Below are 21,617 nucleotides of genomic sequence, written 5' to 3'. Positions count from 1 at the left end.
ACTCTGCTGTCCCACATCCTCCTGCCCCTGCTCCCACTCCTTCCCACCACGTCCCCCAGATAAATAGGAGGCGCACTTGGCATGCCTGGGGGAGCAGCCTTCTCTCGAAATAATTCCAGGATTGTCGGTGGGCTCGCCGCTGATGGTTCTCAGTGCAGCTCCTGGAGAAGGAGGAGCGAGAGATTGAAGTGGAAATGAGCTGCGGGGCCTGGGGCCCCTGCTGAACTCAGGGCCTTCCCCTGGGCCACTCTTCTCCCTCTGTGAAAGGCCTTCCTTCAGACAGATTTGGGGCACTTCATACGAAGGGGCCCGCGCCCTCTCGGGGCCTCTCCCTGCCTGAGTGCCACACAGGACTGCCCCGCAGTCTGGCCTCCCCGCGTTGCCCTCCCCTGCTGGTGGGAAGGTGGCCATGGCCCTTCTCCTTCCCGCCGGCGCCCCCTGCTGGTCACCATCTTCAGAACTCCATGGAGACAAGAAACCTGCAGAAACCATGCGGTGAAGGGGCTGTAAGTCACAATCTGCATGAGGAAACTCGCACACGGGGGCCCGCCCGGCTTCAGTGTTGCTCCTCTGTGGCCCCACACAACGGATCGCTAGGCCGTGCTTGTTCTGAGCTTGTGAAAAGCACACAGGCCTTCGTGGTCTTGGGGACGAGCCCTCTTGGATGTGCTTCCGAGGTGGGCCTGTCCTTACTCAGTGGACGCCTCATCCCTTCCTCTGGGACAGCAGAGCCGGTTCCTTGTCAGCAACAATGCTGCCGTGAATTTTTTCCCAATTGTCCCACTAATATCCTTTTTTAAAAAATTGTGGTAAAATATGTGTAATGTAAGATTTACCGTCTTAACCATGTTTAAGTGCCCAGTTCATTGGCAGGAAGCACAGCCTCATTGCTGTGCAACCGTCACCTCCGTCCATCTCCAGACATTTGTTCACCTTCCCAAACGGAAGCCCTGTCCCCACTGAACACCAGCTCCCCATTGCCCCTCCCCCAGCCCCCGGCGCCCGTCATCCCACTTTTTGACTCTGTGAATATGACTCCTCTAGGGACCTCATATAAGTGGAATCCTACAGTGTTTGTCCTTTTGTGACTAGCTTATTTCACTCAGCAGGATGTCCTCGAGGTTCGTCCATGTTGTAGCATGCGCCAGAATTTCCGTTTTTGAGACTGAATAATGTTCCGTGGTGTATATATACGGTATTTTGTGTATCCATTCATCCATCGATGGACACCTGGCTTGTCTCCACCTTCTGGCTGTTGTGACTAATGCTGCTGTGAACATGGGTGTGCAGATTTCTGTTTGGGTCCCTGCTTTCACTTCTTTCTGGGATAGATCCAGCAGAGGGATTCCCGGCTCACGTGGTAATTCTTTTTTAATGTTCTGAGGACCCGCTATACTGTTCCCCACAGCAGCATGAGGCTCCTGGTTTCTCCCCGTCCTCGCCAACACCTGTTACTTTGTTTCACCGATGGTAGCCATCGTGATGGGTGGGAGGCGGTACCTCACTGTGGTTTTGCTTTGCCCTTCCCTAAGCACCAGTGCTGTTCAGCGTCTTTTCGTGAGCTGGGAGTTGTGTTCTGTTTGTCTGTGGGTGCACGTTTACAAGAGTTTCTTTGGGCTGTCCACCTGAGGGTGAAATTGCTGAGCTGTAGGGGCTGTGTAACCGTTGGGGGTCCCCAACACCTCTCGCACGTTCCGTGATTCTCCGGAAGGATTCATAGGACGCAGCAGAGATGGAAGAGATGGAAGAGACGGAAGTTTGATCACAGGGGCGCGGCGGGGGAGGAAGGCCCGGGGGGAGTCTGGAGGAACCCATGGCCAGCTTCTGAAGCCGCCTTCCTCCCTCCCCTGAGGGGCCCGAGCACTCTCCCCACCAGGAACACTGCAGCTGCTCGGGCGAAGTGTTTCTGCTCGGGGAGCCCCTCAGAGCCTCAGCACCCAAGGCGTTACTGGGCTCTGTCGTGTAAGCGCCCCTGCCTGGCGTGAACCCCAACTTCCGAGTCAGAAGGAGAGCACGTGCCCATTGCTCGTGCCCATTGTCCTTGACTTTATATGTGGGACGCCTACCACAGCATGGTGTGCCACGCGGTGCCATGTCCACACCTGGCATCTGAACCAGTGAACCCCAGGCCGCCAAAGCGAAAAGTGCGCACTTAACCGATGTGCTACCAGGCCGACCCCTGTCCATTATTTCTTGTCTGTCACCACATAAGTGCTCCCCTCCCCCCCCCGTGCCCACCCCGCTTCCCCTGGTAACCACTGAACTGTTTTCTTTGTCCATGTGCTTGTTCAAATTCCACACATGAGTGAAGTCATCTGGTGTTTGTCTTTCTCAGTCTGGCTTATTTCGCTCAGCATAATTCCCTCCAGGTCCGTCCAAGTTGTTGCAAATGGGAAGGTTTTTTCTTTTTCATGGCTGAGTAGTATGTCCACCACATCTTCTGTATCCACTCATCGGTTGATGGGCACTTGGGTTGCTTCCGTGTCTTGGCTACTGTGAATAGTTCTGGAATGAACACAGGGGTGCATGTGTTACTTTGGATTGTTGATTTCACGTTGTTTGGGTAGACACCCAGTAGTGGGATAGCTGGGTTGTATGGTAGCTCTGTGTTTAGTGTTTTGAGGAATCTCCATAGTATTTTCCATAGTGGCTGCACCAGTTTGCACTCCCACCAGCAGTGTATGAGGGTTCCCTTCTCTCCACACCCTCTCCAACATTTATTATTGTTAGTCTTAGTGATTATAGCCATTTTAACAGGCATAAGGTGGCATCTTAGTGTGGTTTTGATTTGCATTTCCCTGATGATTAGTCAAGTTGAACATCATTTCATGTGTTTGTGTTTTTGGCCGCTTTTGCAATCAGGTTGGATGGTGGGTATTGTTGGGTCTTAAGAGTTCTTTGTGTATTTTGGATAACAGTCTTTTATCAGCTGTGTTTTTTACAAACGTTTTCTCCCAATCTGTGGTTTGTCTTTTCATTCTCTTAACAGTGTCTTTCCCAGAGCAAGAATTTTTAACTTTAGTGATGTCCAGCTTATCAATTTTTACTTCCAGAGATTGTGCCTTTGGTGTGTGTATCTGTGAAATCATTGCCAAACCCAAGGTCATCTAGATTTTCTCCTATGTTATCTTCTAGGAGTTTTGCATTTTACATTTATATCTGTCGTCCATTTTGAGTCACTTTTTGTGAAGCGTGTAAGATTTGTGTCTAGATTCATCTTTTTGCATATGAACATCCACTTGTTTCAGCACCATTTGTTGAAAAGACTATTTTTTTCTCCATTTTATTGCCTTTGCTCCTTTGTCGAGATCAGTGGACTGTATTTATGTGAGTCTGTTTCTGAGCTCCGCATTCTGTTCCATTGATCTATTTGTCCGTTCTTTTGCTAATGCCACGCTGTCCTGATCACTGTAGCTTTATAATGAGTCTGAGGTCGGGTAGTGTCAGTCCCCCATCTGTGTTCTTCTTCACTGTTTGCTGACTGTTCTGGGTCTTTTGCCTCTCCAAATAAACTTTAGGATCAGTTTGTTGATATCGACAAAAATCACTTACTGGAATTTTGATTGGGATTGCGCTGAATCTATAGATCAAGTTGGGAAGAACGCAAACGTGGAATGTCTTTCCAGTGGCTTAGTTCTTCTTTGATTCTTTTTCGTCAGAGTTTTGTTGTTTTCCTCATATAGATCTTGTACATATTCTTTTAGATTTATACCTAAGTATTTCATTTTGGGGTTGCTAATGTAAATGATATTGTGTTTTTAATTTCAAATTCCACTTGTTATTTGGTGACAGATAGTTGTATGTCATGCTTCCCAATCAGTATACCTTTTATTTTCTTTCCTTGTCTTCCAGTATGATGTTGAAATGGAGTAGTGAGAGGGGACATTCGTGCATTGTACTTGGTCTTAGTGGGAAAGCTTCTAGTTTCTCACTGTGAAGTGTGGTGGTAGCCATAGGTTTTTTGTAGATGTTCTTTATCAAGTTGAGGAAGTTCCCCTCCATTCCTAGTTTTCTGAGAGTTTTTATCATGAATGGGTATTGGACTTTGTCAAATGCGTTTTCTGCATCTATTAATATGATCACGGCATTTTTCTTTTTTAGTCTGTTGATATGAAGATTTATAATAATTGATTTTATAGTGCGGAGCCAACCTTGCGTACTTTTGATAAATCCCACTTGATCATGGTATATAATTTTTTTTATACTGTTGTGCATTCAATTTGCTAATATTTTGTTAAGGATTTTTGCATTGTGTTCATGAGAGATATGGTCTATAGTTTCCTTTTCTTGTAATGTCTTTGTGTGGTTTTGGTATTAGGATAATGTTTTCCTTCTCATGGAATGAATTAGGAAGTATTCTGTCTTCCCCTGTCTTCTGAAAGAGACTGATAGGATTTCTTAAATGTTTGGTAGAATTCACCAGTGAACCCGTCGGGCCTGGTGCTTTCTATTTTGGAAGGTTATTCATTATTTACCCAGTCCCTTTAATAGATACGGGCTTATTAGATCATCTGTATTACCTTGTGTGAGTTTTGGCAGCTTATGTGTTTCAAAGAAGTGGTCCATTAATCTAGGTTATCACATTTTGGGGCAGAGAGTTGTTTGCAGTATTCCTTTATTATCCTTTTAATTTCCGTGGGATCTGTAGTGATAGCCCCTCTTTCATTTCTCATCTTGGTATTTGTGTCCTCTTTCTTTTTTCAATTTTATTGATCTTTTTGAAGAAACAGCTTTTGGTTTTGTTCATTTTCTCTATTGATTTGTGTTTTCTACTTTAATTTTTATTATTGTTTTCCATCTGCTGACTTTGGAGTTATTTGTTCTTTTTCTAGTTTCCTAAGGTAGAAACTTACATAATTGATTTTAAATCTTCTTTTCTGTAGTGTATGCATTCAATGCTATAAATTTCCTCTAAGCACTGCTTTTGCTGCATCCCTCAACATTTTGGGGGGTGGGGGGAAGATCAGCCCTGAGCTAACATCTGCCACCAATCCTCCTCTTTTTGCTGAGGAAGACTGGCCCTGAGCTAACATCCGTGCCCGTCTTCCTTTACTTTATATGTGGGAAGCCTGCCACAGTGTGGCTTCACAAGCAGTGCATAGGTCCACACCCAGGATGTGAACCTGTGAACCTCGGGCCACTGAAGCAGAACGTGTGAACTTACCCGCTGCACCACCAGGCCGACCCCTGCATCCCACAATTTTGATAAGTTGTGTTTTCATTTTGATTTATTCAAAATATTTTTAAATTTTTCTTGAGATGTCTTTTTTGACCCATGTGTTATTTAGAAGTGTGTTGTTTAATCTCCATATATTTTGGGATTTTCCAGTTATCTTTCTGTTATTGACTTCTAGTTTATTTCCACTGTGATCTGATGGCAGACACTGTATGATTTCTGTTCTTTTAAATTTGTTCAGCTGTGTTTTATAGCCTACCTTGTGGTCTGTCTTGGTGAATATTCCACGTGAGCTTGAGAAGAATGTGTATTCTGCCTGTTGTTGGATGAAGTAGTATATAGATATCAATTATATTCAGTTGGTTGATGGTGTTTTTGAGTTCGACTATGTCCTTATTGATTTTCTGCCTGCTGGTTCTGTCCATTTCTGATAGAGGGGTGTGGAAGTCTCCAACTGTGACAGTGGACTCATCTATTTCTCCCGTATATCAGTTTTTACCTCATGTAGTATCATCTTTAAAAAAAGAATGGATAGGGGCTGGCCCCGTGGCCGAGTGGTTAAGTTCGCGCGCTCCGCTGCAGGCAGCCCAGTGTTTCGTTAGTTCGAATCCTGGGCACAGAGATGGCACTGCTCGTCAGACCACGCTGAGGCAGCGTCCCACATGCCACAACTAGAAGAACCCACAACGAAGAATACACAACTATGTACCGGGGGGCTTTGGGGAGAAAAAAGGAAAAAAATAAAATCTTATAAAAAAAAATAAATAAAAAAATAAAAATAAAAAAAGAATGGATAAACAATGCACGTGTGTCTTCCCGCTGAAGAACAAGTTCCACTGGGCATGGGCCTGTCGACCCGCTCGGTGCAGCAACCCCTGGGCGCAGCACAGGACTCAGCAGGAGACAATGGCCAAGCACCCTCTGCTTCATTCATCCATTCACTGCTGTTGGTGACGGTCTGCTCGTGTGTGTGCGTCAGAGACCCCACGAACACCCTATCCTCTCCCAGCCGTGGATGACCACACTGTGTGCACTCCTGCCCTGCCCCGTGGCGGCCCAGCTGCATGGCTCGTCCTCCCCAAGCCCCTGCTGACCCTCTGACCACGGCAGTCGGAGCTCCTGAGCACGCCGAGCCTCTGAACCTGCCATTTACGAGCCTGGTATCTGTCTCCGTCTGGGCCCTCGTGTGAGCAGTGCGGCTCCTGGGAGATGCTGCGTCTTCACGGGCCAGGGCTGCGCACAGCGCCTTTGAAGTCAAGGCCTGCATTGATACACGTCGACTGCACGGCATGTGATCCGAGAAACTTTGTAACGTGTGTGGATGTTCCGTTTCTTTTCCTTTAGGTCTTGTTGGACGAAGCAAAGGATTTGCTTTCTGACTGGCTGGATTCCACACACGGCAGTGAGGTGACTGACAATTCCATTTTCTCCAAACTGCCCAAGTTCTGGGAAGAGGAATTCCACAAAGACATGGAAGCCCTGAACGTGAGTGCCGCCGATTTTCTTGTCCTTGCTCTCGGGCCGCGGCCCCTACTTACCCAAAGGCCTTGTGTGACCCAGACCGTCTTCATTTTGCAAGGGGCACGAGGGGCTTCTTGGCTTATGTTTGGAACTGCTGGTTTCCTGGAGAAGGGAAGAACCCAGGACCTTCTCTTGTGATGGCAGGTTCTCCCTCCAGACGTCTTAACACGGGTTAGTGAGTACGTGCCAGAGATCGTGAACTTTGTCCAGAAGATCGTGGACAACGGTTACGGGTGAGCTCAAGGCCCTCCTCGGGGCTGCATGACATCCCGGGGAGGGTTTTCCAGGGAGAACAGCTGTCCGTCTCTGAGTCAGGATCTGGCAGCAGGAAAGCTTGTGCTTGTGGTGCTGCTCGGGGTGCTAGTGCCCCGGGGCTGCTGTCACAGAGTGCCACGCACCGGGCGTCTTAGACAGCGCAGAGGTGTTTGCTCACGGCTCCAGAGGCCGGAACTCCGAGCTGCAGGTGTCGGCAGGGCTGGTTCCTCCGAGGGCCCTGAGGGCAGGGTCTGTGCAGACCCTTCTCCTTGGCTCGCAGCCGGCTGCACCTCCCTGCCTCTGCAGCGTTTGTCACTGTGCACACGTGTCTCCTTTCGTGTCCTGATCTCTTCTTAGATGGACACCAGTCATACTGGATGAGGGCCCACCCTGGCGGCCTCGTTTTCCCTTGATTACCTCTGTAAAGACGCTCTTTCCGAATACATTCACATTCTGAGGTACTGGGGGTTAGGACGGCAGCATATGAATCCTGGGGCCACAGGTGAAGCCGTAACCTCGCCGTAGCAGCAGCCTGTTCACACTCACCCCCACGGCAGGCCTCCTTGCTCTCTGCCGCTTAGCTCTCAGCTTCCCGGTTGCTTTGTAGGAGGACTCCCTAGTTTCCCTTGGTATCGGCTGCCATTCCTACAGGTATTGAGCTGTGCAGAAAGCCCCTCTTGGGGCGGGGCAGGCAGGAAGAGCAGCATGGTGTTGGCTGCACCTCAGCCTGCCTCGCAGCCCCTACAGCTCTACGGCTCAGCGCCCTGCCCAGGACCAGGGGCATCCCCGCCCAGGGGGCTCACCGGCCCTTCTACTAGGAAGCTCACAGCTGGGAACCTTCAGCCACGAGGGCCCCAAAGCAGCAGGCTGGTGAGCATGGACGCTCTCAGGTCTATGGAGGTGTCAGCCCCACGTGCAGGCCCTTGGAGAGAGCTTGTCCTTGTGTCACATCCCCAGCCTGGGTTGGTTTTGTCCTGTGTTCTATCGCCTGGCTGATTCCACCACACATCACTCCTGGTCACAGGGGCTGCCCCTGCCCAGGTTTACCGTTCTAGCACTATCTGACTGCATGAGACACTTGGCAAGTCTCTGAAGTTGGCATTTTCAAAAATAGCCAACAAACAGAAGAGCAGAGGGACCGGGTTTCTGTCTGCAGCACTCGCTCCTGTGTGCTGTGCCCCTGCTCCGGGAGAGCTGCTTCCCCACCTCGCTGGGGACGAGGCCGGCAGGAGCCGCGTGCGCTGCGCCAAGTGAGGCGTGGAGGCCCCTGGCAGGGTCCCACAGCAGCACGGGCTCTCGAGCAGTGACAGTGCCTCCGCTCTCCGCCACTTGACACGAGATCGTGTGCCAGGCTGGGATAATCGGGAGTGCTTCTGGGAGGCAGAGAGCCATGGCTGGGCTGTGCAGGTGGGTAGAAAGTAGACAGAGGTGAGGGCACGTCACACAGATTGTAGTGTCACCAAGGCAAGGGGCAGGATGCAAGGCAGAGGGTCTGTGCGGGTGACACGCTGACCTGGGAGTGAGGAGTTTGCCTGTGCATTGCGAAGTGTCCTTGTCACGTCCCCGCTCAGCCCACGCAGCGGCCCTGGTTTCGAGGAGCCGCATCACGGAGCTGCAGGAGCAGAGTCTGCACAGCCCACAGCCCGTGTGGCGCTCGGGAGTTCCAGGTTGTCACCCTGTGCAGCGGCTCTGGCCGCTCTTTGGGTTTGTCACACTTTCCCGCAATTCCTTTTCTGTTTTGCAGCTATGCTTCAAATGGGTCCGTGTACTTTGACACGGTGAAGTTTGCTTCTAGTGAGAAACACTCCTACGGGAAGCTGGTGCCCGAGGCTGTTGGGGATCAGAGAGCCCTGCAGGAAGGGGAAGGTAAACAGCGTGGGTGGCGGGGGCTGCGGCCTCGCAGATGCCACTGCCGGCACCTCGATGCACCGGGGACTGCGTGTTTTCACCTGACGGGATTGGAGGGTTTTCTACACTGAGCCTGTGACATGGTATTTTTTAAGAAACAAAGAAGTGAGCGTATAAGATGCCGTCTATGTTAAAAAATACAGCACACTTTGGGGCCTTGATCCACAGTGCTGGCGTTTGTCTGTTTATCGGCATCCAGAGCCCCTGAGGGTCAGGGTGGGTTGTAGGACGCTGTGTGTGAGTGAGTGTGTTGGAAAACCCAGAGCTGGTGTGTTAAGAACATGCAGATGATGACCTGCTGAACGAGAGGGCACAAGCCACCCACACAGGGTCGACAGGTGGCTCCCTGGGCGTCCCAGCTCCCGCTCTGCTGGGGAAGTGAAAACCCCAGGGTCATTTTGACGGAACCGCAGTTTCAGTACTTTAACACGAAGGAAGCGGGGTCACAGGCTTATCACCACAGATCTGGGAGGCGGGGGAAGGGCAGTCCTCTGTCCGGGTTGAAGCCTGCAGGAGACAGAGAGCAGGGTGGCAGGCACCTGTTTCATGCAGGGTGGTTGGGGCGGAGGGCACTCACTTTTCTCAGGCTCCACTCTGAGTGGTCGTTTTCAAAGGTGCCCCAGGAGAAGCAGAGGGAGCTCGAGGCGGGCCTCCTGCCCTTGGTCCTTCTCTGAACGTCCAGGCTCGGTATGTGAGGGGCCATCATGCTGGGAAGTGCCAGCCAGTGACTCAGAGTGGCTATTTCCTCATCACAGCAAGTGACACATATGACGACAGCCCCCCTGCCCATCTCGACCCCAGTATTTTAAACATAGACGTAAGGCTTTTTCTGGACTCGGCTGAATTACGTTTGTCCTTCATCAGTGTTTTCTCCGTTCTTACTCCCTAAGTCAGTCTGCCAGCGAAGCACAGAGCCAGCAGGCCCACAGGGCAGGGCTGCTCTCGTCCGGCGGGATACACACGGGATTTATCCGCCAGTGTTTCTGGAAGGCACTTTGGCCATAAACGCATTCATACTTTTGATCAAATAATTTCACCTTTAGGGCTCTGTTCTAAATAAATATCAGAACCTGAAACAAAACAAGACAGCACAGAAACACGGAGAAAAGATGGACTGAGTTAGTCTAACACCTTTGATATCAGACCCAATGGCATTTAAAGCTAAAGGTTGGTCAGAGGAAAGGAGGTGACTGCATGATGCTGAAGCACCCCGTCTCCCAAGAGGCCCAGTCGTGGACTTGTGTGGACCGGACCGCACGACCTCCACATCCCTGAAGACTGGGAAGTAGACACAGCCACATTTGTGAGGAGAAGTTCAACGCACTTCCCAGAAACTGATAGATGAGGCAGGCCAAGATGAGCAAGGATGCGAAAGGATTGAAATGCATGGTTCACGGCCCTAGTCCCGCAGACCAGAACTTCACACCCAGGAATTAAAGAGCATCTGCTCCTTTAAGTGCGTGGGGCCATCCACCAGGCTGCAGCGAGAGTCATGCCTCGTGGAGATCGAGGTCTCTGCCGCGATGCAGGGAATTGCATATCAGCATTAAAGGACATTTAAAATGTACCAGCCTATTTAAATTCCTACTCCTCGATAACTTGGAGGGAAAGAAAACCACGGTGGAAATTACAGAATGTTTGAAACTGAACAGCAGCAGGAGTGCCGCAGAGCAAAACGTGGAGACCCCAGCTAATAGGCCCATTAAAGGGAATTTGCGTTTTCAAATGTAGTTATTAAAAAACAAAGGTTGAAAGTAAGTGAGGCAAGTGGTCGGTCAAAAAGCTAGGAAAGGACCAACAGTAAACTGAAAGGAGGAAATAAAGAAAAGCGGAGATGAATGAAATGGAACTAATGCGGAAAGTCAGCAGCTGGTTCCTCACAAAGGTTAACAACAGAAAAACTTCCAGCAAGACTGATTAATAGAAAAAGAAGATCTAAAAATATATTAGGACAGAACTGAACATAACTGTAGATATTACAGAGAGTTTGAAAAAGTCAGAGAAAACTGCACAACTTGCACTTCATGACATGTGGATGCCGGGGAAGGGGCGAGGCGTGAGAGCAGCGACCGGGAGCCAGGGCAGAGGGATGGCTCCAGCGGCCGCACCCAGCCAGACGCTCCAAGGGTGGTGAGGGCCGCCCTCCCATGTGATGAATCTTGCCATCTGACCCCATCCGGGTACTTCTTTTTAAATATTACTTGTTCTTGGACCTTTTGTCTCCCACACTGACTTTAGAATGAGTTTGGCTTCCCAGGCCCAGAGGAGTAGAGTCCAACAGCAAATAGAAGGGGCAGAGAGGGGCGTGCCTGCCCTTTCGGGACGTTTCCCCTTCCGCCTGCTGCAGTGGTCGCACTTGGCCACATGACCCTTCACTGCAGCCAGGAAGCCTGGGAAGTGTCTGCTTCCACCTGAGGCTTGGGACTCGGGCAGGGAGGGGCCGTAGTGGGGATCTGAGCCGGCCCGGGCAGCCTACTGGCTCCACCAAGGAGGACAGGGCAGCAGAGGCCGACGGCTTGCAGACCCCCAGGGGTGCACGGCGGGAGAGCCACATCGGGGAAGGCACCTAGTAGAGACGGTTCACAGAGGGCAGAGAGGGAAAGTGAAAAACTCTCCTGATGCGGGTGCAGGGTCGTGTTGCAGTTGCCTCTGGAGAGGACAATGAGAAATGACACCAGGTGGGAGAGCAAAACGGACTGTGTGATTTATTTCTCTCACTTAAAAAATCTGGAGCAGATAAGAAGTACAGTTATGTGACGCATAACGACCTTTCAGTCAGTGACAGACCACATATACGACAGCGGTCCCCTGAGATTAGTACTGTCCAGCCTGGGTATGTCGTAGGCTGTACCATCTGGGTTTGAGTAAGTCACTCTGTGATGTTCATATAACAACAAAGTCTCCTAACGACGCATCTCAGAACCTGTCTCTGTTTAGCGCCGCGTGACTGTGTTGCCAGATAATGACATTCGTTGGAGAGTTGGGGGAGAGGGTGCTCGTGTTGCAAGACAGCATCACCTTTTGTCCATTACACAGTTTTTCAAAATAAAATTTTAAAAGTCAGACACATTCATGCATAACTATGTTTATAATAAGGAAAAATTAAAAACCGAAATATACACTTAGCTGTCAAAGGGTGCCATCTCAGATTATGTTTTGGGAGCATTGCTAGTGACGTGGTAAGCTGCTCACAGACAGTGAGAAAAGAGATAAGAAACTAGAATGGAGTTTGTGCCGTTTGCTGGATGTGTCTGTGTTCTGCTTGCATAGTTAAAAAAACACAGACCTGCAAATCAATACACCAAAATGTTAACAGTAATTATCCCAACATCTGTGATTATGGCATTTCTCTCCTGGCTCTTTTTTTGTATTTTCCAAATATTCTACCTTTAGTACCTGTTTTATAATCATCCAGTTTGTGCGTTAGGGTATCTTCAGCAGCACTTTCCCTCTCGACCGTGTTCTCAGGGTAGCTTAGGTGTATTGTCTGATTTCTTGCTTAAAAACGGGCATTTATCAAGGTCATGCTGGGTTTGCAACCCTGGACACCAGAGTGAGTCTGTTGTTCCTGTTCTGGAGTTTTCCACGAGGGGGCGACAGCTCGCAGGAACAGGCAGCATTTAGACCAGGCACCAGGAAAGGGGCCTGGCGAGACCCTCCAGGCGCTCCCGCGGGCCGAGGCCCTTGCTGTGCCCTCCTTCGCCCGGCCTTCAACCGATCCCTGAGGGGGTTCTCCGCCTGAAGGTTGGTCTGACGGGCAGGTTTTCATTTTCACAGCAGCTAATGTGTCCCTGCATGTGGTCTAGAGAAATCTCCCGTGGTGGCCGTGTCGTCCTCTTCTGGGGAACGGTCGTTTCCCATCGCTCCTGCCAGACGTAGACTGGCTCGCCCGTGCCCCGGGCCCAGCAGTGACTCTCTCCATCTGCTTTCTGGGGGGCCTTGTCCAGGAAACGGCACTTGCCCCAGGAGGAGCCATACTCCCTTTTGCCCTTGGCTTTCAGAGATCATTCTGTGGCCTTCTCCTCCTCACTTCCCTTTGTGAACACAGAGGAACAGTGGTGTCCCGATTTTCCACTCCAGGCCCAAGAGGCCACACGCAGCAGGCTTAGCTCGTCGTCATACCTCCCCAAACCCCAGCCGAGAGTCGTGCAGGCTGTTAATACGAGAACCCACTGTAACCGACCAGAACTCGCCTCGCATCATAGACCAGAGCGCCGTTGCTGATCCTGACGCGGGGGCCGAGAGTGTGAGGAGCTGGGCGGGAGACGGCAGGTGCGGGTTCAGGCCCATGGGTAACGGGCCTCAGACACGCTCTCAAGTGGGTGACTTCTAAGCTGATAAATAGGGTTTGTAACTCTGGATACTGGGGCAGCATCAAATCTGGTCATAACAAACTTGGAGGAGTGCTTGACCCAGCTAATAACGTTAATAAACAGAAGTAGTCAGAATTGACCAGCAGACACCAAAAATGGCCCTGGAGTGAGACGACCCACCCATCAGGCAGCGCCAACTGACCCGCTTCCCTCGTGTCCGCAGGCGACCTGAGCATCTCAGCAGACCGCTTGAGTGAGAAGCGGTCCCCCAACGACTTCGCCCTGTGGAAAGCCTCCAAGCCAGGGGAGCCGTCCTGGCCGTGCCCGTGGGGAAAGGTGAGCATCCACAGAGGTGCAGGGTGGGGCCAGGGCACGGGCACGCCAGAGCCCCTCGCTGCTGCAGCGTACGACTGCCCCATCCTGGGGACCCAGATGCCGCAGAGCCTCACAAGACCCTGGACGCATCACATCTTGTCTGCAGCTGGGGCTGTGGGTGGATTGGACCTCCTCGGAGGCCCCTGTGTCCTGATGGCTATAGGGGAGGAAGACGTTTCCTCTACTCTCTGGTCCTTCTGGCTGGGCTACGAATTAAATTCACAGGAGACAGAATAGCAGGAGAAAATGAAACAAAGCTTTATAACATGTATACATGAGAGACACTCAGGAAAACTGAGCATCTCACCCAAATGGCAGAAGGTCCCATCTTAAACACCATCTTCAGCTACAGACAAAGGAGGATGTTGGGGGTCTCTGACTCTGCATATTACAAGCCCCTGGGGACAAGTCTGCCCTCTAACATCCCTTGTGACCACAGTCCCAACGGCCCAGAGCCACGGGAAGAGGGTGTTGGCATCTGTGTCTGGTCAAGTGCTGGGAGTTCTGGAAGTAACACAGGCCTCAGCACAGCTCGGCTGCCACGAAGCTTGCTGTGAACTGTACAGAATAGATTCCCGTTGGTTTTTCACATGTGGAGCTTACTACCTGTCCCGGTAAAGCTCAGAGGTTTTGAAGGTCATGAACATTGGAGCGAATAAAGGCCTGGGCACAGAGGCCGGGCCAGTCGGTCACTGCTCATTTGGATTTCTAGGGGCGGCCAGGATGGCACATCGAATGCTCCGCCATGGCAGGCACCCTCCTGGGAGCCTCGATGGATATTCACGGAGGGGGCTTCGACCTCCGGTTCCCCCACCACGACAATGAGCTGGCGCAGTCGGAGGTAGGTGGGGCTGTGGTCACCGTTTCAGACAGGTGGGCTGGCATTCCACTGTGATGGTGGAGAGAAAGACAGGCGGCTGGCATTCCCACCGTGCACATGAAGGAAGTCAGGGGGCTGTCAGCAAGGTGCTTCCTGAATGGGGCCTGACTTCCACATCAGGGTTTTGTCAGTGGAATTTGAATCCTATTTTTTCAGCCTGATTTCCCACATTAACAGCCATTAATTGGCAACAGACAGGCCTGGATTGGAACCAGTTGTGACCCCCTGGCTCGTTGACCCGGGGCAGTCCACCTAGGAAAGGCAGCACCTTCTTCTGCATGTGTGATGTGAGCAGAGGAGACCCCAGGGCTCACACAGCAGCCGTCGCCCTCCCTGTGAGCAGGGGTGCCTGGTAACTCGGCGCTGTCGCCCTCCTTCTGTCTCTCTCCACGCAGGCCTACTTTGAAAATGACTGCTGGGTCAGGTACTTCCTTCACACGGGTCACCTGACAATTGCAGGCTGCAAAATGTCAAAATCGCTCAAAAACTTCATCACCATTAAAGACGCTCTGAAGAAGCATTCAGGTAAACATTGACCTCTCCCAAACACCCAGGTGTTTCTTTCCTTGGATGGGCGGTGACCGTGGCTCCTCGGGAGAACAGTGGGACCTCTGTGCTGTTCTCTTCCAGCTCGGCAGCTGCGCCTGGCCTTCCTGATGCACTCCTGGAAGGACACGCTGGATTATTCTAGCAATACCATGGAGTCGGCACTTCAGTATGAGAAGTTCATGAACGTGAGTCCCCACCTTCTCCTTGGAGGTGGCTGGAGGGGCCACTGCCAGCCCCGTGGGTACCTCTGGTCAACTCTGCTGGGATGTGTTAGCCGCTTCCCGTATCTTCTGATAGAGAACAGGATATGGCAAAAGCAACCAAATGCTGGTGGGGAAACTAGCTCAGTGCCCCCTCCTGAGACGTCTGCCGGCTCACTAGGGTCTGGGGTCCGCACGCGTCTTGTCTGCGTGTGCGTGTTTCTTTCCGGCTGGTCCTGTCCGCTTACCAGCATCTCTAAGGCCGGAACTGGACCTTGTTCTGTCTCGAAGGAGTGCCTTTCGCTTCCTTGCCCAGCACTTGTGTGGTGTAGTGCGTTGTCGTTCTTCAGACTCCACCTGAAGTGGAAGCACATTAGTAGAACAGCTCTCCTGCAGACCTTTCTGAGATGGAACAGTTGTCTAAATGCTATTAAACTGAATTTTCTACCTTTAGGAGTTTTTCTTAAATGTGAAAGACATCCTTCGAGCTCCTGTTGATATAACTGGTCAGTTTGAGAAGTGGGAAGATGAGGAAGCAGAACTGAATAAGAGGTAAGATGGAGCCTTTCCTCTGGGGTTTGCAGGTGTGCCCATATTCTGTGCTGTTCGTGTGTCACACCCACCCATGAGGAGGCTGGTGGCACTGTCACACGTGTTTGTGCAAAACCACACTGAGAAGGTTCTGCACCTGCTAGTGGAAAACGCCCCGGCTGTTGGACTCCACAGAGAGGTTCTGCCCTGTGTTAAGCTCTGACGCTCCTGTTCCTTCCTCTTGCTCAGCTTTTATGACAGGAAGACGGCGGTTCACGAAGCCCTCTGTGATAACGTCGACACGCGTACCGTCCTGGAAGAAATGCGGGCTCTGGTGGGCCAGTGCAACCTCTACATGGCGTCCCGGAAGGCGGTGAGGAGGAGACCCAACCGAGCTCTGCTGGAGAGCATCGCTCTGTACCTCACCCACATGCTGAAGGTGAGCCAGGCCCCGACCTGCGCGCCCTGTGGCCCTCGCTGTGCTGTGTGCACATAGGCAGTGTGCCCTGTGATGATACGAACGGGGCTGCCGGGTGCGCGGTGCTCAACAGGCTAGGGAAGCTGGGAGGGAAGCTGAGGCACACTTCTGCCCCGCCCAGCCCTGCTGTACCCTGCCTAGAGCTCAGACGCCTGCCGTTGTCCTGGCTCTGGGCCATTTCGCCTCTTTGCTTCAGTATTTTCCCCTCCCGTCTTGAGGTTTGAAAGCAGAACAAGAGGCCTTAACGCGAACTCACCTTGTACAGCCTTGCTCAGGGTGCACACCTCCATGCCGACAGGTCCTGGGGTCTTTGCATGTGAGCAGGACCTGCCCACCTCACCCTTCTGGTCCCCTGTCCACCAACGGCCTTGGGCTGAGAGAGGGCCAAGAGGGCAGCTGGAGCTGGGACTTGTCCTGGAGCAGGTGGGGCGCCCTTGGGCCTGGGTTTCCGGGGCTCTCAGAGCTGCTCTTTCCCACCCAGTGTGGTGGTCCATGCTGCCGCCTTGGCCCTCCCGTGCGCAGCAGCGTGTTTCGTGGGGCAGTTGCCGGGTGTCATCTCTCAGGACCTCTTTGTTTCTTTTCCTAGATCTTTGGGGCCATAGAAGAGAACAGCATGCTGGGTTTCCCAGTTGGAGGACCTGGAGGCAGCCTAAACGTGAGTAGAGTGCCCCTGGGCCCAGAGAGTGCCCTGCTGGGTCACCCGGCCCCCGGGAAGCTGCGCGCACTGCGAGCAGCACCCTCTACCTCCCACGCCTGCTCCCGCCCCACTCCTTGTTCCCCTCCTGGGGTAACCCTCTGGACATATGGAGACCGGCATGAGGTCCTACCCACACTGAACCTTCCAGACGGAACCCCTGGTCGCATCTGCGCCTGGCTGGCGGAACTGAGCACAGTCAGCTGGCCCTCCGGTGTGTGCAGGCTCAGCCAGGACCATAACAGCCTTCCTCGTGACCGCTGCTCGTGGAGCACTTTCGCTGCTGTGCTGTCTGTCTGAGCTCCATTCCGGAAGGCCAGGCTGCATGGGACCATCCTGGGCCTTTCGTTAAGCCGCAGTCATGTGGCATCACGGAGTCCCATTCTCTCGTTGCCCTGCACCCATGCACTGTGCTCCGGTGCCGCACTGAGCCATCTCTTGGGGCACGTAGGAGAACTCATCAGCCGCTGTTGGCAACTCCCTTGGAGTTGGCATACGGGCAGGCCCACACGGTTTCTGCTGCGAGACGCCTGTCACAGATGACGGGCACACCTTCAGTTCATCTCAGACGTGCTGCCACCCTCCTCCCCTGCGCAGGAATGCACTATGATTATTTCATTAGAATGCATATGTAAATATTTAAATGCAGCAACTGTTATTTAACTGAAAACAGGAGTCAAGTACAAAGCAAAGAGGCAAAACCTTTTTAGGATCCTGTTTCCCGATGATGGGCGGTGTGGAGAGTCCTCTCTTGCAGGCGGAGTTTATAGATGTCTCCCCAGGAACTGACTTGCAAAGAGAAAGCAGTTCTGTGTTGCAGGAATTCCTGCCAGAGCTCCACGCCCGCATCCCCGGTGGCTTTTGTTATCCTCAGACTTAGTTGTTGCTGTGGTATTTTCCAGACTTTGCCATATATGAACCTTCTTGGGTGCTTTTTAAGAAAGGAAACCCACACAGCTGCTTTGTTCTCTTGTGCAAGTGATACTGGATGTTTATTTTCTTAAAAAAAACAAAACCACCTCCTAGGTTAAAGACAGTCTGCCTTTGAACTTAAAAAAAAAAAAAGCCTTGACTGTTACATGCCACTGTGGGTGTGTGGGGCCTTCAGACTTCCCCCAGGGACCTCACTGGGCACTTTGAAGTCAGCTCATTGGAATCAGCAGCCACAGGGAAATGCAGTAGGTAAGCCTGCGGGCCGAAGGACGCGACCCGCCTCCGTGCCATTTGAAGGTCGTGGGTTAACTTCCAAACCCAAATTGTTTTAGGAGCAGGGGAAGCAGCTTCCAGGTCTTGAACCACCTCAGTGCTGAATGGCCCACAGCGTGCACTGGTGTGGTCAGCTGGCCCGCTGGGCCTGTTGGCCGAGGCCTGCAGCAGAGGAAAGCTGCCACCGTCCTGCCCTGTGCTGAGGCCCCCGCTGTCTGGGTGTGCGGTGGACATAAAGACCTAAAAGTCCCGGAATTACAGTCCCCCCGCCCGTAAGGCCGTCGCCTCAGCCCCGGTGAAATATTGGGCATAAAGAGGTTTAGGTCACACTAGGGCTCGTCAGCCTAGCTGGCTTTGCATCTAATTATTGTTTCTTTGGTTATTGAGCTGCCCATGACTTCATTAAGAGGCAGAGAGAAGCCTTGCTCAAAAGCCTACTAGAAAAGTATGATAGACGTAACAAAAAAGATTTTTCGTAAAGTCATTATTTCTGCCGTTTGGATTCTGCCCTCTTCAGTGTTCCTTTCCCAGCGGGCTTTGCATTCCGGGGCCTCCTAGTGCTACCGCAGGTCATTCCTGCAGAGTAGACATGGATATGCGGGTGCACGGTAGACAGTCCGTGGGGAGGGCTCATCTCAAACAGGCGTGTGTGTGGCCACAGGTCGGCCCAGCTCCGTGGTGCTGGCCTCAGTGCAGATGAGGCCCCAGCCTGGGAGGAGCGGCTTCAGACCTCTCAGGAAATAGTCCCTCCTGGGACCACCCATGAGTAGCCATAAAGATGGGTGTTTTGTCAGTTACATGTCTGACCTGTAACAGCACGGCAGCGGCGGTTAAACAGAGCAGCTCACGGGACTCAGCCCATGTCGCCTGTGCTGGGCCTGTGAGTCCCTGGGACCCCATCACTGCAGGGCGCCCACTAGCAGCACGTCCCATGGTGGTCCCTGCCCTGCAGCCTGCGTGCTGACCTCTGCTCAGTTACAGAGACGGGTGACTGAGCTCTCAGTGAGCGGAACCGTTCTGTCCACAGCTCGAGTCCACGGTCATGCCGTACCTTCAGGTGCTGTCAGAGTTCAGAGAAGGAGTGCGCAAGATCGCCCGGGAGAGGAAAGGTGAGGCCGGTTGGCAGAGGGCACGGGAATGCCTCTGCCTCGCACGGTGCTGTGGCCCGGGGTGTCTCACACCTGGCATTGTGGACAGTTGGGATCTGTTCCTCTCTGTTGTGGGGCCGTCCCGCGCGTTGTAGGATGTTTAGCAGCATCCCCAGCCTTCACTCACTAGATCTGGGTAGCACCACACCCTCCAAGTCGTGACAGCCACAGGTGTCTCTAGACGTCGCCAGGTGTCCCCTGTAGGCAAGACAGCTGGATGGGGCCCGAGGATACATGTGAGAGGCCAGCTCTGCAGGGTGCCTTGTTCCTGCCTCTCAGAGGTGAGCCGCGGTGATGGGAGAGCCTTCTGCTGGGGGACCAGAGCTCCCACGGTGTCACTGTGCTCGGGGGCGCAGTGGGTTGAGTGCCTTGACCTTGGGCCTCCACCCAGTCACGGCCCGCTGTCTCTGCTCAGCCGGCCCTTCATCCAGCGGCATTCCTGAGGGGCCTGCACATCCAGCGTGTTCTTGGAGACTTGGAAGATGCTGGATCAGAAGCTTCCCTCTTTTAGGCCAGGTTTGAACGGTTGTTGAACAGCAGCGAGCAGCATCAGGCAGGCCGTCCGCTCCTCACTCTGCGTGGTCTGAGCTGGTGGACGACAGCTACGGCTGCTGACGTCTGTGGAACTTAGAGCTTGCCGGGCCCGCTCCCGGCGCTTTCCTCACATTGCCTCGTTTTATCCTCATGATTTTACAGAAATGGAAAGCAAAGCCCTGAGAAGTTAGAGGCCTTGTCCGGGGTCACACTGGGGTCAGTGGCAGACCCCCTGCAGTCTGACCTGGAGCCACCCATCACTGGCTATGCCATGCTCTGTCCCCAGGCCTCTCTGTGCTGAGAAGTCGCACCCAGAGTGGCTCATGGCTGGCCAGCCTGCTGGTGGGGCTGCGACCAGGTGGGGCACCCCAAGGGTGGAGCTGGCAGAGTGCCCAGCGGGGCACTCAGGGAGCTTCTGGAGGGAGCTGCGCCTTGAAGAGGAATGAGCAGGGCTGGGCCAGGTGAAGGGGTGGGAGCGGGTCTTGGCCTGTTCCAGAGATAGCAGAGCAAGAGGCAAGCAGGCAGGAACGCCTCGGATCGTCGTCATCTCGCCCCCCGCCCCACCCCAAGCAAGGCTGTGAGGAGCCCCCCGGTATGAGGTGTGCGCCAAGGCCACAGGCCAGGCTGGGAGGCCTCGTGTCCCCGCCGAGAGAAGCTGGACCTGGGGGTGCAGTTAGGGAGAGCTAGGCGTTTCAGCCTGGGCGGTGGCGTTTGGACCGCGTGCACACGCCCAGCCCAATCTGTTTAACACCTGACCCCCCACCACTTTAAAGCAGTTGAAGCGAGCTGAACCGAGCCTGGATGGACCCTTCAGGACCTGGACCGAGTTCTCCCACAATTTTGACAGTGCCGACTTCTCGCTCGTGGGGTCTCAAGCTTGGGGATGTCCATTCTCGGGGGCAGCCTGGGCACTTCTGCCTGCCCGTCCTTCAGGGCGGGCGCTGGATAAACGGCGGCCAGCAGAGGCCCTGCGAGGCGGTGCTGAGCAGGCCAGGGGCCTTGCCTGGGCCCTGAGAGTAGTGCCAGTCAGCTGCCTGGGGAGCAGTTTGGTTTTGCTTTTCGTTTGCTTGTTTTTTCTTTTTGCCTTGATTTTTTGTTGCTCAGGCAAATGGACAAAGAGACACAGGGGCCCAGGTCAGGAGGGTGGTGACAGTACCCACCCTGTGCAAGCTCTGCCCGCATGCGACACTGTCCACCCCGGGGCTCTGGTGGACAGGGAGGTCATTTGACCTGAGCCTCAGGCTGGGGGCTCTTCAGACGGGGGAGACCGTCTGGGCTGAAGGCGGCCCATCACACCGTCTCGGCCGTGTCTCCCACCCGCACCAGCAGCAGCGGCAGGGACTGACTTCTCCTTAGTTATTCCCTGTCACCCCCGCCTGGCTGTCGTGCTGCCTTGGGCTGTCCAGGGAGACAGGAAGACTGCATGAAAAGCTCAGGGGGGCCCTTGGTTCATTGATTCAGCCGAGTTTGCCGGGTGCTGTTCCTCTGCCCCACCCAGACCAGGGGCTGGACAGGCCGATGAGTAAGAGAGAGTTGCCCCTTCCATGCCCACCGTCCTGTCGCCAGAGAGCTCGGGCCTGGCCAGGAGGGACATGGGATGTAGGTGTTTGACCAGGAGAGGCTTGGGAAGTTGGGAAGGAGTTAGAAGGGCAAGGATGTGCACGTGGTCAGAACGGGGGGCGGGGGCAGGGCTGGGGCCGCTCTGCAGCCAGAGGGTAGCCATTTCCCTGTCACTGTTCATTTTTTTCATTTCTGTAAAATACACGTAGTATAAAACCGACCATCTTAACCATTTTAATGAGCAACTCAGTGGCGTTAAGCACATTCACATTGTTGTGCAGCCATCACC

The 21,617-nt window shown here is 53.1% G+C and overlaps 1 protein-coding gene across 7 annotated transcripts in view; it reads left to right on the top strand.

Moving 5' to 3' along the window:
- Window positions 1–21,617, top strand: part of CARS1 (cysteinyl-tRNA synthetase 1) — a 50,496-nt gene that overhangs the window by 15,209 nt on the left and 13,670 nt on the right. For all 7 annotated transcript variants that reach the window (XR_011424157.1, XR_011424156.1, XR_011424158.1 and 4 more), the window contains 11 exons: window positions 6,521–6,661; window positions 6,842–6,930; window positions 8,697–8,818; window positions 13,397–13,509; window positions 14,261–14,389; window positions 14,824–14,953; window positions 15,059–15,162; window positions 15,632–15,729; window positions 15,958–16,147; window positions 16,773–16,841; window positions 19,114–19,195. Coding sequence is in view for 4 of the 7 variants with exons in the window: in XM_070230264.1 (XP_070086365.1) it covers window positions 6,521–6,661; window positions 6,842–6,930; window positions 8,697–8,818; window positions 13,397–13,509; window positions 14,261–14,389; window positions 14,824–14,953; window positions 15,059–15,162; window positions 15,632–15,729; window positions 15,958–16,147; window positions 16,773–16,841; window positions 19,114–19,195 (1,267 nt within the window). In the remaining 3 variants the exon portion in view is untranslated. The remainder of the gene's footprint in view (window positions 1–6,520; window positions 6,662–6,841; window positions 6,931–8,696; window positions 8,819–13,396; window positions 13,510–14,260; window positions 14,390–14,823; window positions 14,954–15,058; window positions 15,163–15,631; window positions 15,730–15,957; window positions 16,148–16,772; window positions 16,842–19,113; window positions 19,196–21,617) is intronic.

Source organism: Equus caballus, chromosome 12 (assembly GCF_041296265.1).
Source record: "Equus caballus isolate H_3958 breed thoroughbred chromosome 12, TB-T2T, whole genome shotgun sequence".
Lineage (NCBI taxonomy): Eukaryota > Metazoa > Chordata > Mammalia > Perissodactyla > Equidae > Equus > Equus caballus.
Note: the sequence above shows the minus strand (reverse complement) of the source record. Positions and strands in the feature narration are given on the sequence as shown.